Source organism: Haemaphysalis longicornis, unplaced genomic scaffold, assembly GCF_048455015.1.
Source record: "Haemaphysalis longicornis isolate Haplotype H1 unplaced genomic scaffold, Haemaphysalis longicornis Haplotype H1 scaffold_6, whole genome shotgun sequence".
Lineage (NCBI taxonomy): Eukaryota > Metazoa > Arthropoda > Arachnida > Ixodida > Ixodidae > Haemaphysalis > Haemaphysalis longicornis.
Window position 1 is genome coordinate 188235799 of NW_027526407.1, and position 18149 is coordinate 188253947.

The 18149-nt window shown below is 47.5% G+C and overlaps 1 protein-coding gene across 2 annotated transcripts in view; it reads left to right on the forward strand.

The window, feature by feature from the left end:
- The first annotated feature begins 478 nt into the window (after positions 1-478).
- LOC144142119 (putative phospholipase B-like 2) overlaps positions 479-18149 on the forward strand; it is a 41918-nt gene continuing 24247 nt past the window's right edge. Inside the window, exons 1-4 of one of the 2 annotated variants that reach the window (XM_077673522.1) lie at positions 479-596; positions 1033-1113; positions 9952-10023; positions 11149-11301. In XM_077673522.1, coding sequence (XP_077529648.1) covers positions 550-596; positions 1033-1113; positions 9952-10023; positions 11149-11301 — 353 coding nt within the window. In that variant the 5' untranslated portion in view covers positions 479-549. The remainder of the gene's footprint in view (positions 597-1032; positions 1114-9951; positions 10024-11148; positions 11302-18149) is intronic. The other variant, XM_077673523.1, reaches the window with a different exon arrangement.

Here is an 18149-nt window from a genome sequence, read left to right on the forward strand (position 1 = left end):
TACTCAATAATATTGTACACTTACGTCATCCTCAGTACGGGTTCTCGAAAAAAGGAAACAAACCAGAAATAGGAAGAAATGCAAATATTCACAGCGTGATAAAGCACCCAATAATTAACATAGAAGGACAGACTAAAGAGGATTACAGTAGGAGAACAATGGTGAAGTTAAATGCACTAGTGAATGCTTTCAGATCTGCTCTTTTTAGTCACCTTCGGCAATGACGTCAGGCAGCCTACACTTTTCCTTAAGGCCGAAGTACCAACAAATCCTGTCAACAAATGAAAACGTATTTATCTTGTTTCTAAACACTGTTCTGTATAAGACACCGGAAGTCCGGCGATTACTTTCAGTGAGCTGCATCATACGTGGATCAGAGGTATCACAAAACTTCTGCCAGGTGACAGTCATATAAGAGGGCTATTTATTTTTTAGCTTAAAAGTAAGTTTAGTGATCCTAATCACGGTCATTCTAACGTGTTGCCACGGTGTGTTTTCAGCGGCAACAGCCAGTGGATCGTGGTTGACTACAATTTGTTCAAGCCACGAATGAAGAGACTGCCTACAAATTTCGTGTGGTATCACGAAGAGCTGCCGTAAGTACACGTTTAGACCAAAGTATATATTACGTCGTGTCTGGCAAGATCATTCATCGCGTCGCAATGACCTTGAGCCACCAGAGCGTGCGCAAGCGGGGCAGGTGTGACTTCACGCCACGATATCCACTGCGGAGAGGCTTCGCGCTGCACTCGCTCCGGGCTCCGCCTCTGTGGTACCGGATTACCAGGCGAGGGTTTAATGGCTGCTCGCCATGGTAGGCAAGCCGCCGCCGGAGCAGAAGTGTCACAGGCGTGACGCAGATTTCGTGACACACTATGTGCACAGTTTTTGCAAAACCAACCAAACAGATCTTTTGCTCGCGAGGTTACAAGTATTTTTTCTCCTCCAGGGAAATGCGTTTGAGCAGAATATGCTTACCCTTTAGAACAAATATCATCATGCATGCTCTTTCATGATGCTACGTCCTTTCAGTGGACTTAATATTGCCATGGGACAGATGAACGATGCCCCATGGCGCCATAGCCTGGCGTCGAACACGACGAGGAAAAAGGCGTAAATATATCGTTCATATCGTGTAAATAGTGTAAAAATAGTGTTAATTGATCTAAAAGAGTGTAAATAGATTGACGTCGGCCACCCTCACCCGTTCTTTTTTTCCGGAGCTTAGTTAAACACTCACCCTTTCCATTTTCCGGAGCTCAGTTAAAATCCACCGGTCAATGGCGATACCTGCTGGGGACAATCAGTGGCGAAAACTCGATGTTGGTTTGCTCGGCATAGCTGCGATGCCGGTCTTAATTACTGTGTCTTTCAGGGGTGTTGCGACGGTTGGTGGAGGGTGGGAAGGGGTTTTGGTGCCAGAACACTCCCTTAACTGGTGCATGCCGAAAAATGGCATTGTTCAGGCGTCCAGCGCAGTCTTTGTACCCTTTTTTTTAACACGACAGTGGTTTATTCCCGGATACACCAAGATTTCGGTGACGTCATGTCTGTCACACAACTGACGCCATTACAAAGAACTAAGCAGCCTGTAAAGGATGCACCCCTGAACAAAGGGTATCCTTACGGGGAAGCAACCTTTAGTACTAAACAGTACGTATACTTAGGGTTGTTCATTTTTAGGTTTATATTTTAACACGAAAGTGCTTTGTCCCGGTATACACCAAGATGTCGCTTACGTCATATCATATCCGTCACGAAAATGCCGCCAGTACACCTTTTCCTAAGCGACCCACCAGCAGGACGTCGCTCGCCAAGCACACCCACAAGACAGCCACCGACCCGCATATAATGTTCAGTTGCAGATTTCGCGGCACATTTCACTTTCGCGCTTTACCGATTCTTATGACAGAGGAATCAACCACAGTTTTTTTATTATTCTCCCAGTGGCGTATAACCCCCCGCAAAATATATTTTTGGCTACGTCACTGGTGTCTTTGATTGGGGCAATGCGGACGGAGTGGTTTCAAGCATTCAAATGACGAAGTATACTGGCCGGGGTTGGGGGTTACATAACTCCTACGGTAAAAAATCGCAGATTTTCCTGGTGGGAGAGAAGCCGATGGCGGGAGCACAATGACGATCCTGCAAAAGTGGTGAAATGCAGTTATTGCAGCAGTAGCCAGGGCTGTTATAGCTACCCTATGATCGTTTTCGAAGTGCAATAGCCACGGAACGTGCGTCATGTTCATGTAGGCACCTACTGTGCGTTGTGAGTAGCTTGTTCGCTCGCTTTCTCTAACCTTGGAGCACCTCTCCAAATCAGGTCAGAGTCCGAGCGCGGTAACGTGCGTTTCTTTTATTATTACTATTGGGCCATTTTGCCACAGGGAATCAGAAACCCGAAGATAATAATTTCAAGACAAGATTGAGGTACGACACGGGAAGAAAGAGAAAAAATGCGCGCCACTCCAGCCTACCCTGTGAAGGTGATTGGAAAGCGCAGCTGTAAACGACATCCACAATGATTACCTATGCTACATCACTTGAATTCACAGACGTGGCTCTACAAAATATGCAACCAGAGACAATTAGAAGCACTGAACCACAGCCTTTATTCTTTCCAGGAGATATTCTTTGCAAAAGTTAAGTCAATGCTTGATTCATGAACGTTGGTTGGTTGAGTTGTATTAGTGAAGCACATGATGCAAGCGCTTTTTTTATAAATTAAAGGAAGCTGAAACCAGGTATTACACGATCTCACTTCTCCGTTTCTGCTGCCCCCGACGGAGGTGACGAGATCGGTGGCACAGGCGGGAGAGAAGTGATACTATGCAGTGCGTTGGTTTGAGATTCCTTTAATTTTATGAACTCCTAGAGCTCACTCAAGGCGCGCACACGGCCGTTACAAGTGCCGTTGGCGGAACGAATAGCGGCGCGAGAGGTCGCGTAATGCTATCACATGGCATTCAGCGAGGACGCAGGGGGTAAATGCACAGATGTTCTCGGTGAGTGCACAATTTGTATCCCGCGTTTCCACGTGGGCTCGTAGGTGAATCAGTAGGACAACGGGCTTTTGCTCCCTTTCTCCATTCGGTCCAGGTTCGATTCCTGGCAGTGTCAGTAAATTCTTTTATTGGTTCGCGGGAGTTTGCTGTTCACACAAACGGCCGCGACAGAACCGTTGGGTAAAGAGGTAAAAAGCTTCGCTTTAAAACGGCATCTCTCGGCTGACTTTCGACAGGAAGATTGATTGTTGTGAGTTGATAATGAGATTTAACGCACCGACGCTTCAGAGGCGATCAGGCCGGCCGCAGAAGATGGCTCCGAAATATTTTGACCACCTGGGGATCTTTAACGTGAAATATTTTGACCACCTGGGGAACTTGAACACATGGGCATTTTTACTTTTCGCCTCTATTAGAAAAGCGGCCACCGCGGCCGAAAAACCAGTCCGCGTGCATGTGCTCAGCAGCACGACGCCATAGCCTTTGAGCCACCGCGACAGGTACAACAGGAAGCTATAGAGTCCAGTTTCACAAATGAAGTAGAAGACTTTCTTTTAAAGGGGTCTGTACGTCCAGCGATGAATATCAGGAGGGTGGCCTAAGCGATGTCCTGTGGACCCCATGTGTCCAGCTAGGGCTGGTTGGAGCCCTAAGACGTCTCTAGCAAGTAATCTGATGTCACCTCTGAAACAGGGCAGGGCAGTATGGGCGGGTCAAAGATTTGACTGTAAGGCTAGAAGTCAATATTCTCAATGTAGCTCAGTTTTTCAACACCGAAGCTATCCTTGGTCGAGGCTTTCATGGAACGAAATGTGGTAACGCGGTCGCAGTGATGTGGAGAGGGCATAGCCTAGCGAGGAAGACAGCAAGCGCCAAAGAACACATGCAGCAAGTTAAAATTCTACTTGAACGAGACGCTTATAGAAACAAAGCCTTTATAAGCAACACAATCTAAGTTTGCAAAATGACGCTGACCTGCCCACACACATAGTACCAGAAGAGGCTAGTCTTGAAAATATAGGCTCACTACTTCGGCACATGTGGGAGGCCAAACACAGTATCAAGAAGCGGCTCCGCACGTAGGGGCATAACCGCTCCTTGAGCAGGAGACTCGCTAGACTCACCAAGGAAATCGAAAGCACGCCGCGTACCTCATCAATCAACAATGGAACACTCTGTGTGATCGGATAGAGGTGCCGATGAATACCTTCAAAACATGGCACACCATCCGCTGCCTAGCAAACACAGACGGAAAACGCGTTACTCAGTGTAACAACCTACTGAGTATTCTACACGAGCATCAAGGAGATTAAACCGCATTACTGCAAAAACTGTGGGATCTCTACATTCATACTGCCCCCTGAGAACCAGCTACATGAACAAATATGTGGGACACGGGAAACCTTCCCCCGCGTGGAAAAGCGCCCTGATTAAGCTCATTCCCAAACCTGGAAAGGCTCTAAAGTTAGAGAACTTGAGGCCTATTTCCCTGACCTCTTGCCTCAGGAAGCTCATGGAGCACGTGGTTTTGACCCGTCTTAACCGCCACATGGACACACATCTACTTTTCTCGCACACCATTGTGGGTCACAGGTCTTCACTATCAACGCAAGAGGTACGTACTGTTACAAGTTCAACATCACATAATCGACAACCCGAACGTGTCACCACTTGATTCTCGAGCCGTAATGGGGCTTGACTTGACTAAATCCTTTGACCGTGTGGCCCACAGTGCCATCCTTCATAATCTCGGTGACTTAAATGTGGGCAACAAGGCGAACAACTACATCGCCGACTTTCTGTCCCGAAGTATCGCCCAAATAACAGTACGGGACCTCAAATCTGACCGTATAAGTCTGTGTAGCCGTGGCACCCCACAGGGGTCGAACTCATCGCCATTTTTATTTATGTGGCCATGAATAAATTCTCTGCCCTACTACAACAAATCCCGGACGTGCATCACAGACTCTACGCTTATGATATAACAATATGGACCGCAGGAGGCAGGGACGGATACATTCAAGAAGGCTACAAGAGCCTGCCACGATTGTTGAAAACTACGTCTCCTCACGCGGACTCGCGTGTTCGCATCAGTAGTCAGAGATCCTCTCTCTTCAGACCCACTACAGCCGGTCTGAGGCCCAGAAAGGATCCGGATATACAGGTTCAGCTACAGGAAAGATGCATACCTCGAAGAAAGTGCATACGTATTCTTTTATCTGCGCATACAGGAAACGGGGACCAGTACGGTCACAATACAGGCCCTGAAAAACACGGCTACTCAAATTAGCAGGCTAATTGCAAGAATAGCCAACAGACAACATGGGCTAAAAGAGGGCAACATCCTATGTCTTGCGCATGCTTTTATTATAATCAGAATTGCCTACTTCACCCAGTACCTCAAGCTCACTCAAACAGAGAAAGAAAAAGTTGAGCGTATTATACGCTGTGGTAATCCGGCAATAGTGGCGGGGGACAATCCCACGGGATGGACATGTGCCGGCTGAGGATGAGGAGGTGGCGCGGGAGGAGCGAGGATAGGACATGGCGGACTCGGCTGGGCGACGTGTGTGCAGCCGGATCGGCTGAGCGGTGTACCTTGGCGTAGCGGGACTCCAAGTAAAGGTGTGATCGAGGGGGCTCAGTGTCCTTCTGGGGAACCGCGGCCGGGTGCAAGAACCCCGGTACCACATTTGGCGCCCTGAACGTGGGGCCGGCCGTGGTTCCTAGGAAGGGCATTGTGGTCTTCTTCCTCGTTTTGGTGTTCCGCGGCAAATGTGACCGACAGCTCGTTGAAAATGTGGTCAGACACGATCGACCTGGCGGACCAGTCTCTGGTGGTGGACATCTCGGATGCCCTCAGCGAGAGGGACAAGGTCAAGTTCACTGTCCACACCAAGACGACGCTGTCGGACTTCCAGAAGCCGGAGTTCTCTGTGCTTCGGCAGCACGAGGAGTTCATCTCGCTCCATGACGCCCTGGAGGAGAGCGAGGACTATGCCGTGATGATCATTCCCCCGGCCCCTCCGCGGCCGGACTTCGACGCCTCGCGGGAGAAGCTCCAGAAGCTCGGCGAGGGCGAGGGCTCCATGACCAAGGAGGAGTTCGCCAAGATGAAGCAGGAGCTCGAGACGGACAGCTGCTGACGACTGCGCCGGGCACCACCCCCGCGAAGCTAGGCCCGCGGACAGGACCTTGCCACGTTTGGACCTTCTGCAAGGACCCCCGGGTCTTAGGAGGCCACCTGTGGCACCGGTCTACTGCCATCCGGGCTGAGCCGTGGGAGTCCCTCGAGAGTGCCGACGCGACCCGCGGAGCAAGGTCCGCGGACAGGACCTTGCCACGTTTGGACCTTCTGCAAGGACCCCCGGGTCTTAGGAGGCCACCTGTGGCACCGGTCTACTGCCATCCGGGCTGAGCCGTGCGAGTCCCTCGAGAGTGCCGACGACTGCAGCCGAGGGCAGCCAGCGTCGGCCTTTTCTTCGGAGGGGGGGAGAGTGTGGTAATCCGGCAATAGTGGCGGGGGACAATCCCACGGGATGGACATGTGCCGGCTGAGGATGAGGAGGTGGCGCGGGAGGAGCGAGGATAGGACATGGCGGACTCGGCTGGGCGACGTGTGTGCAGCCGGATCGGCTGAGCGGTGTACCTTGGCGTAGCGGGACTCCAAGTAAAGGTGTGATCGAGGGGGATCAGTGTCCTTCTGGGGAACCGCGGCCGGGTGCAAGAACCCCGGTACCACAACGCAAAGCCATCAAGTTGGCAGTGGGCATCCCAATCTCGACCCCTAACGAACGACTGATGGAAATGGGCATACACAACACCCAAGACGCACTCGTCGCATCCCAGCACACAGCACAGTACAACGGACCAGCCGCAAGTGCCACCGAAAGAGCCATCTTAGATCTTCTCCACATCTCCTACGCAGACCAACACGGAACGAAAATCTTGCTTGGGGACGAGTTAGCCGCGCACCTCAGTGTGTCCCCTTTAGCAAAAAATATGCATCCGGAGCATCATCAAGAGAGACGGAGGGTCCGAGCCACAGCATTTCACAAGCAGTACCACTCCAACTCGGAGGTCGGCTGCGTTGACGCGGCGGACTACCCCAAACGACGAGTGGCAGTAACTGCTGTAGTAAACCAGCAGGGCAATATGGTCGCATCATGCTCCGTCACAGAGGCTAATCCGGAAGTTGGGGAAGAGGTAGCCATCGTTCTGGCCGTTGCAGGCACGTCGGGCACGACCATTATCTCTGTCTCCAAGACCGCACTACGAAATTATGCACGAGGAAGAATATCCAAGGCTCCAGCCAACACAATTCAAAGTAAACCAATCCTGCCCTCACGACATATCTGTTTGATATGGACACCAGAACACTCGTCTCTACGGGGAAACGATATGGCACACGAACAGGCCCGAGGATTCAGCTACTAGGCCGAATTCGAAGACAACGTGCCGTCTTTGACGGGGGGAGGGACAGGCTGGCTACATATCAATAAATTACCCAGCATTATATATTGGGCCCATGCACGCTTCCAGCCACTCATCGTACACTCATCGTACAGAAGGCAATCGGTTCCATGGAGCAGGACATAATAGAACACCTTCCCACACCGCGCCCTGTGCCACCGCAACTTTCCATAAACATACACAGATAAGTGCAAGTGGTGTGGCGCCGCAGCCGCCACGCTCCAACACATGGTTTGGGCGTGTCCCAGTAAACCAGAGACACCCACACCAGGTGTACGCATTACGAGGCACCAGCAATGGGAGGCTTCGCTGCTTAGCTCCCAACCCGGTATCCAAACAGTAGTCGTCTAGCTGGCGTAAGACGCCGCCAGGATCCATGGGTTCCTGACCACCGTCTGAAGGGACGGGTACACTGCCACTCCCAAGCAGTGACTCCGTCTTAACAGAGACTACAATAAAGTTTTTATCATCATCACCATGAACAACACAATCTGGTGGCAATGTTTATATTAGCAAATACTGTTTAGCAAAAATAAAGCATCAAGCATATTGGAGGCAATACATCAACACAAAAGCGATATTTGCATTGTTCTTTGACTTACGAATTCTTCGATGTTTGATTTTTGCCACAGCAAATTAGAAAATCCGCAGTTAAACAACAAAAAGCGCTCGCGGCTCCCCCTCGTGCTGACGACGTAAGCACGGCCGGACTCGACGCTCCTCCCCACGCGCTTTGGGGAGGAGAGTCGAGTCCGGCCGTGACGCAAGTTCAAAAGTAACAAAACGTTCCAGGAGATGGCCCGAGTAGTGGAACACGGCAAAAATGAATTGGAGCAAACGGGAATCGATCTTCTGGCTCCGAGAGGTTCTATGAAGCTTAGCTGTGCGAGCAGGGATCGCCAGGCAGCTTCGCTGTCAACATTAGCGTTAGCGACGTAAAGTCAGTGAAGCTGGGCTCATCCCTTTAACGCAACACCGAAAGCACACGTCGACGCTAAATAAGTGATGTCTGCCCCATGCTGAATATGGCTGCGCCATGCATTGGCTTCTTCCTCTACACGCTGGAGTTTCATGTCGGTGGTGCAATCGGGCACCTCTTATTCTTGGTTCGAGCTTAAAAAAATCAAGGGTGAAGATCATCATGGCTTACAGAACTCTAACCTTGTTTAGATTCACAGCGACCAGCATCACACCCTACGATGTAACCATAGTATGCGCACTGGGTTTGGCGAACAAATAAAACGCCCTAATTTGGTTGGATTAACTGCGCGTCTGCCTATACATAGAGCACTTCTTCCACGACAGCCGTCGATTATTGGGTGAATGTTCCGCGTAGGTTACGCGCTGCCAATATCAACGATTGTAGGGTAAAAAGTGTCCCGCGCAACGTTACTACCTTCGCAGTTCTTTACGTGCCGACACCGAAAACAATTTTTCCCCTACAGAACGAAAAAACCAGAGCGAAAACGACGACTAGCAGTCCAGAGAAAACACAGATGAGCGCTGTGGGTGTTTTTTAAGACCGCATGATCTACAAAACAACCAGATTAGCCTGATTTTTAAAGGGAAAGCTTTCGTAGTGGCACCAATGACATCCTGTCAAAACACAAATTCCTCTTTTGAGAGACCAGATGATCGACCGAGAACCTGTGATAAGATCTCCAGATACTCGGCGCGTTCGTGAAACCGGGCTCCCATTGTGTCAGCCCAGTTTCTTGGAAACCGCGAAAAGGGAGCGATTTCAGATAAGACAACACGCGCATGGCTCAAGCGCGTGAATCAAGGATGCCTTTAGATTGTTCGGAGATGCATTCTCATAGTGCGGGAAAAATCGTCGCTATGGTTCGTTCTTTGTTCGCTATTTGTTCCTTTCAAGGTTCGAAGATCGTGCTCATGGTGAAAAACAGCGCATCCAAGACGAAAACACAGAATGGAAAACACAAACACGGCGCTGAGTCGCAACTGAAGACTTTAATGAAGAAACACCCATATTTATAGTGTATACCACCGAAAATTGTATCAGTTGTCCATCTGTCGCCCTTTCTAAAAGAGAAGCATATCTCGATCGCACATGACTGCTGCGTCTATTGCTTAACGTAGTAGCCACTTCTGATTGGTTTTACCTCTTTCTTTCTTGTTTGTGTTTTCGGTGATGCACACTGTAAATATGGGCCTTCCTTCATTGAAGTCTTCAGTTGCGAGTCAGCGCCGTGTTTGTGTTTTCCCTTCCCTGTCTTCGTCTTGGATGCGCTGTTTTTCACCATCAACATTCACCAACTTGCCCAGTTCGCCACACTGGTTGGAAGATCGGTACGACGCATTTTTTAGGCGAACGTTGGATGCGCTTTTATCGAAAGTTTTTGACGCAGTGGACATGTTAGAAAGCATTCGCGTTTCTCTCAATTTTCTTTAGGAAGCGATGGCAATTTTCTCCCCTCGTAACTGTTTTAATGCGTTATTCTCGTTTCAGAGGCTACTCTGTGTCCGCTGACATCACGACAGTCGTCGAGAAGCAGGGCTACTGGGCAACCTACAACATTCCGTAAGTCGGCTCCCGCTCAACTGTCGTGTGATACCACTGTCACATGGTAAACCTAATGTCATTCAAAACGAAATACAATATATGTATATGGCGTTCGGCTACGCCATCCTGGTAGACATAGCGAAGAAAATGTCGTTTGGTAAGGGCAGCACTCACGATTATCAGGGCTTTCCTACTTGCGCAGCTGCCCTTTAATATTTCGAAGACCAAACAAATCAAACTCTTTTAAAAAATAAAAATATTACCAATATTCTTAGTGACATTAATAGATACGAAATGCAGAGACAAGTAAGGGAAAAATTGTATTTAGGTAACAGCAACATAACGTAGCTTTGCGAAGTTGTTGGTTCCCTCCTTTTGACTGAAAAACACACGGCGAAATGTTAATGGTAATTTCTACTGACGCAGTTCTCTTAAGTTTATAAATAAACTTTCTTGTTTAATTACCTGCTACAGCTGGTGATGTTACTCGTTCGCTTAGGAAGCCAATACGAATGTGTTCCCTGAACTCATTCGCCCGCCAAACGTCATTCGCGTCGACTGTCATTCAGAATTCACATGTAAAACCAAAGTAATGACATTGGCAGCTAATTCCATTTGCTTGGAAAGCTATTAAACATGCAGACCGACATAGTTATTGCTTTGCCTTGATCACTTCAGGCCTGATCCCGTCCATGACGAAAAAGCCGACGCAGAGTTGATAAGAGGCGGGGTGCTTTTCGGCAAGAACTCCGAAAAAAAGAAACTGAAAGCTACCTACATCAATAGAATTGAATCGATGCGTACAACAAGTGATGACTTAAGGCCATAAACTTGATGCTTTATTTACACCACCGAAGAAACTCGTACGTCAGCCAAAGGGCCAAAGAACGAAGCATGATTTTCGTCCTCTAAATTCCCGTTTCTGTTACGTTGACACGCATTTTGGCGGGATGGTATTTAGAAAACATGGGCTATTTTCATTCGCATCTACGGCAACGTTTTTTTTACCAATATTCAGCGGGTGATGAGCACTGCGATTTGAAAAGTGCCACACTCCCTGAGAAAAAAAAATGACTGTAGGGAATCGACAACGCTACTTTTAGAGGGACAACAAGGCTTCTAAAAAAATTACGGCACGCGCAGGTTCTTCCCGGCTATCTTCAACGCCAGTGGAATGGACGAGTTGGTGACCAGGTACGGCGCCTGGTTCAGCTACGAAAAATGCCCCCGAGCCCTCATGTTCAAAAGGAGCTACAAGGAACCCAACAACATGCAGCAAGTCCTCGCCCTGATCAGGTGGGCCTAGAAGACAAGCTAAAAGTTTAGTTCTAAAAGAGTCGACTTAGTTCGAAAAGAGTCTAAAAGAGTCATCGAGATAACGACAGTGCCAACATTCTTACAAGGGTAACAAATACTGTAGTTGTTGAGGACAACAGAGGAAGCAGTGCCGAATCCCCAGCCACTTTCCAGATGTTTCTTTATGACGTCACAAAATTCTGGCTTTTGCCGCTGACAGTCAGTCACAGAAGTCACCGTCAGGAAACATGACGCCGCAATCGTAGAGTGGGGCTGTAGAGTTTCGTACATATATCATCATCATCATCATCAGCCTGTCTGCGCCCACTGCATGGCAACCTCCAATTATCCCGGTCGTGTGGTAACGCCACCAATTTATTTCCGCAGACTACTTGATCTCATCTTCCCATCTAACTTTCTGCCGCCCCCCAGCGCCCCCTGCCAGGCTTGCCTTTTCTAGGAATCCACTCCGTTCCCCTTAATGACCCACGGTTGTCGTGCCTTCGCATTGCATGCGCTCCCCACGCCCATTTCTTCTTCCTAATATCTACTAATATGTCCTTAACATGCGTTTGTTCCCTGGCCCACTCCACTCCCTGCTTGTCCGTTAACGTTACACCAATCATATTTCGTTCCAATGCTGGCTGAGTCGTTCTCAATTTAAGTTGAACCTTTTTAGTGAGACTCCAAGTTTCTGCCCCGAAGATAATTACGGTAAGACGCCGCTCTCATACACTTTCTCTTTCAGGGACAACGGTAGGCTGCCATTCATTATCTGATTAGTTGGATTGGAGAAACGTTAATTAGAGCTGCAGTAAAGCACGCGCGCTTTAGACGCGGCCTACATCGTCTTCTTGGTGCGCCTGCATGTATCTCGACTCGCCGTTTCAGGCTCACCCAGTCCCTGCCTGGCCTTGAGTTGCATTTCTTGGTCTTCTGTCCGCGTCAACCATTCGAGCGACGGCGGCAACATCAGTCTTCGTGCTTCATTTGGATGCTTTTTGCAATCCCACAGAATGTGTTCCACGATGGCTCTTTCGTCACGGCACACCTTGCACTTCTCGTCTGGGTACGCGTCCGGGTACACCTTGTGTAGTACTGCTGGGTTCGGCAGCGTTCTTGTTTGTAGCTGTCTGAACAGGGCGTTATCTGAGAATTCCTGGCAAATGCGCTTCACCCCATTCTTATCCTTCTTATTATCTCTGCCTCATGGTTGAGATACGGGGTCACAACTTGGCCTAAGTAGATATATTCGCTTTTTACTCTCACTCCCTCACCACCTGCCTCAAATCACTGTGCTGTCCCGAGGTTATTGATCATTACTGTAGTTTTCTGCTTTAAATTTTCATGCCCACAGTTTTATTGTGCTTGTCCAGTGCCATGAGCATGCTTTGAAAATCGTCCTATCGTCCTTGGAGTTACTTAGCAAGGCAGCGTCGTCAGAAAATCTGAGGTTACTGAGCTGCTCTCCAATTACCTTCGCGTTCACCTGTTCTTCGTCCAATATTGGAATACCTCTTGAAAACATGCTTTGAATAACATTGGAGATTTTGTCTCCTTGTCTGGCGCCATTCCTTATAGATATTTTACTTCTCTCCTTATAGATGACGATGGTAGGTGCGGGCCCATTCTAGATATCCTCTATTATTCTTAAGTAATGCTCGTCTGCACCCTGATTCTGCAATGCCTGAATTACTGCTGAGGTTTCGACTGACTCAAATGCTTTCTCGTAATCCATGAAGGTTGTACATAAGTGTTGAGTATACTCTGCGCCAGTGTTGTACACGTTCCTCCAAAATAGGAACGAAAGCTCGTTCCTCGTTCCTTGCCAATTTTGAAACGAGTTCCCGTTACAAGTTCCTTTATTGCGAAAGGAACGCGTTCCGGTTCCACTTCGAAAATTGGAACGTGTCGTTACATTAACGTTACAATTAGGTTTTTAAATTATAATATAGTGTCGGATAATCCTGGGTCGAAATTAAGTAAGACATTTAAAACTCACATCGAACTACGTATATTATACGAATATTAACACCACCGGCAGCAGATCATCTGTAGATAAAGATAATAAAAAAACGCTCCTAGGCGAATTTTTTCAGGGAGCACCGGACAAACTCCACATGGCTCGAGGACATTTCAGGGCAGGAGATTTTGGTGCGGAAATTTCGGTGTACGGACATTTCGGTGACCAAATTATCCTGTGCTTGCCTGTTTGCAACAGCCGTTATATTTTTATTTCCGCTTGACGTGTGTTATGGACAACAATCTGGAGCAGTGAATTCATTTTTTTATTGATGCCATGTGCGATCTTTGCAGGTATTTTTATAAATTCAACATTTATACATTTTTGTTTATATCCTCTTTCTGGGGACACCTGTTATGCAGCCGATTGAATTCTTTAGCACACGTTTTTTTTTTATTTATGGCAGGTTGTTAATTTATATTCGCTCTTTTTTAGCTAAGAAAATTACCCGTGTTTAAGATGGTCTAACGCCTCTTTTGTATTTTTTTAAATTACAGACCCTCAAATTACATATATTACATGCACACTCTCAGTATACAAAAAGTAACAAACATTAGCTAGCTTCCCAGAATGAAGAAAACCTTATGAAGAGTATTACGTTGGCTGGGCTGCCTTGCTAAAATGAATTCGCGAACATTGGTCTAGGATATTGCCGGGGATGAAAAACGGGCCTTTTGGAAAACAGCCGCCGAATCTAATGTCCTAAATGCTGATTAGGCGCGTACCGGTGGTGCATACAAATTCCACCGATTGGGTTCGGGAAAACCAACCTTCGTTTAATGTTTACAAGCCTACATTTACCACATTTTAATTCTTTGTTCCAAGCCCCCCCCCCCTCGCCTGTACGCTCGAATCTCGACCAGATTTCTTTTTCAGCCATATTATTTTCGGTTTCCCCTTACAGGGTTCATACGGGCTTCAAAAGCAAAAATTCAAGGGTTTTCAAGGACTTTCAAGGACAAGAAAACACATTTTCAAGGTCCACATCTTATGTTTTATCTGGGATTATTTCTAACTTTTTCAACAAAATGCAAAATTTTGATATTCCGTAATACCTAAGAACATTAATACACATTTAGATAAATGCTATGGGTTCATGAATGCTCCCCCAGCTTTATTTTTTTCATAGTTTATATTTAGAGGTTTTTCTTTTTTCTTTGTGTTTTGCTGATGCTGTTTGATTTCAAAACTTAGTTAATGTTGCCTGCACCTCCTGCTTTGTCAGCAAGAGTATCAGCTGAAATTAACTCAGCAAGTGTTGCTGCAAGGCAGGATGAACATGTACACGTCCACCATTTGCACGTAAAAGCAAACGCAGATGGAGCGTAGGATGCACAGTTAACATGCAATGAAAGGTCGTCCACGGACTAGATGGAACATGCAAGATAGAGAACAGAAGCCGGCTTTCACGGCATTGTATCGTGACATGAATCAGGAGTGCTGCTCCCAATATTGCCTTGTAATAATGACAATCCACAACTTGTAATTTCACGCAATACACTGAAACTTGATTGTTACAATGTTTCTTAACATTTTTAACACCTAAAATTCACGACAAACACTTTAAATTCTTGTAAATAGACAGGGCCATTGGTTCTCTCCAGAAAAATCAAGGGTTTTCAAGGACCATGTAAAAATTCCAGGACTTTCCAGGCCTTGAAATTTACACTTCTGAATTCAAGGGTTTTCAAGGTTTTCAAGAACCTGTGCCAACCTTGCCTGAAAATCCTACCGGCGTGGTGGAGTTCACGGTCTCCGAAGCGTCACCGCAGTGATTTTATGCTTTTTATTTAGAACATACTGCTAGCCTCTTATTGGAGGCTTTTGCAGGAAGTGGGTGATACATTCAGAACAATGACATAGCACACTTCGCGTTTAAAACAGAGAAAAAGCTTTACATTCACAATGGGCCCACGAAACCTCAGAGTGTGACAAAAAGCCACCCAAACAGCCGCTGAGAACACAATGGCCACTATCGTTTGCTGGCTACGCCCTTCCGCGCGTCGCGGTCACATCGACGGCGCCCCCACTACAGAAATTGCTCTTTCTCCGCCTTCACTCCCCCCTTTGGGAATTAACTCATCAAGTCGCGCATATCATGGACACCCCAGTTATACATCGCTTCCTCCCATTATAAGGAGCAAAAAAAATGAATAGGCTAGTGTGACGACAGCGGCAACAGTCGTCTTCAAGTTTTCGAAGTCCAGTCGCCGCAATGGTGAAGCACAAGCGACACCCCTCTCTCTCTACTTAGGGGGATGATTGCCGGCGGGGCTCAGCTTTCCCCTCCCCTAAGTAACGCCACCGTAAGTGCGATCGTTGGTTTGTTAGGTTTAAGTAGAACTGACACCGAATGCAACTAAGGCGAGATTGATTGAGAGAATAATTAAAACGACATGCACACCCGCCTAATCGACCTAGTTTTTCTGTTGTTTTTTCGCGGAAGTTTTGCTGGGGTGGGGGAGGCGGAATGACTAAAAGCAGCAGCGTGTTGCACCGTTGGGTGAAGTGAAAGAAAAGCGCTTTGGTAACACTAAAAGTATTAGGGTTGTTCACATGAATGTTAAAATAACAAAAAATTGGTTGAACGGATACAAATTAACAACTTTAATTTTTACCATCTCCTGCAGAAATTGGGTTTCACATGGCAATTCTCTGCATGGGTTTAGCGTTCGTTTCCACGAACGGCGGCGCAAGCACATGTCTCGAACGTAAAATCATATCAAGTCATGAAATTACAATATTAAAGCTAATAAATGTTCAAAGAATGCCTGGGACATCCCCTCACTCAAAATATCTGGGCCAAGACGTCGTGCACCAAAATGTCCGTGCACAGAAATGTCCACACCGAAACATCCTGGACCGAAATTTCCGACACCGAAATGTCGGGATCCCGTTTAGCAGTCCGTTTGTTTCGTTGACTACATTGTTACCTGGTTGACCGGGACCGGGCTGCTCCTGAGCGCGCGGAAGGACGAGTAGGAAGGGTGCGGAGGCAGGGACATGGCGAAGGCAGGCCCGCGGAACTAATCCCCCTACCGCGACGAATGCCCAAGTGCCCAGCCGGGTACCGGTCAACCCAGTAACAACGCATGCGACAGAACGGATGGACTGCTAAAATTCTCTATTCTTTCCCCGCCAGGGAACAATTTTATCGGCCAGACGCGCATTCTGGCCTCCCAAGACAAACGATAAAGGGTGAAAAGCATTCTCGCGGCTACGCTATTCACCTGTCGAACGCTGCGTAAGCAACCAGCATGAAAGCAAGCACAAGCTGCCGCCTGATGCGTGGTTATTCTTCTGCCTTTGACCTTCGAGAAAGCACGTACAGCTGAAGGGCGGGCAAACTGACCATCTTATAGGAAGAGAAACGCAGTAGCGCTTTGTGGATTCTTGTACTCGAGGCTTGGCATCAGAAACAGCCAAATCCCAGCGATGTAACGGCAGTAACGCCCTTCCTGCCGTTCCCGCGGTTCCTTCAAAAACGTAACGAGTTACCGTTACAGTTCCACCGACCCTTAATGGAACGGTGGCGTTCTTCCGTTCCTCCAAAAAAGGAATTGGTTCCAGGAACGCCGTTCCTTGTAACGCCGTTCCGTACAACACTGCTCTGCGCACTGCTCTATCACCTGATTGATCGTGTGAATATGGTTCATTGTTGAATAACCTTTACGAAACCGTGCTTGTTCATTAAGTTGACTGAAATCTAAGGTGGCAGAAATTCTCTTTGCGATTACCTTGATAAGTACCTAACAGACGAGTGACAGTAAGCTGATCGTCCTGTAATTTTTCAAGTCCTTCATGCTACCTTTTCTATGGATTAGGATGATGTTCGCGTTCTTCCACGATTCCGGTACACTTGCGGTCATTAGGCATTGCGTATACAAGTTTGGCAATTCTTCTAGTGCAATTTGCCCGCAATCCTTCAACAGGTCTGCTGTTATCTGATACTTACCACGCGCTCTGCCCCCTTGCTTTTCTTTGAAAGCCTTCTTTGCTTCTTCTGTGGTTAATAGTGAGATGTCTATGGCTTCTAAACTACTTCCTGGTTTGGTATTATCTTGGATGTCGCGACTACTATATGGATCTCTATAGAACTTATCTGCCACTATAACTATATTAACCCTATTTGTCAAGACATTTTCTTGCTTGTATTTAAGTGCATACATCTGATTTTCCCCCCGCCTGGGCGCCTTTTCACTGCTTTCAATATGTCTCCATTCTTTACAGCATGCTCGATCTCTTCATAGTATACTTTCGTATGTCAACTGTCTTACGCTTGTTGATTAACTCAGAAAGCTCCGCTAGTTCTATTCTGTCGGCTGGGGTGAAGATTGTCATGCTTTGCTGTTTCCTAAATAAATCTTTCGTCTCCTGGGAAAGTTTGCCAATCTCCTGTCTAGCCATCGTACCTCCGAGTTCTCCTGCACACTCCGTGATTATTCGCGGGTTAGATTGTCTCTGGCTTCCTGTGTCGTAAACTCTATTTCCTCGGTTAGAGCTGATATCGGTTTTGCAGCGCGATCCTTAATTCATCAACTTTCCGCTTTACTGTTACCTCATCGATCCGCTTCTTTCGCACTAGCTTGTTACGGTGCCTCCTCAAATGTAGCCTAATTCGAGACCTTACCCTTCGGTGGACATGACACCTCTTTCTTCGAGCACCTCCGCATTCTTCACAACGCCAGTGTTATCCGTAGTACGAAGTAAATTTCCTTTTTATCCTCCCCATTCGGGCTCCCCCATATCCACTTTCAGATCTCCCGTTTGCAGAAGAAGGTATTTATTATTCGTCGATTATTCCGTTCTGCCAACTCGACTTATA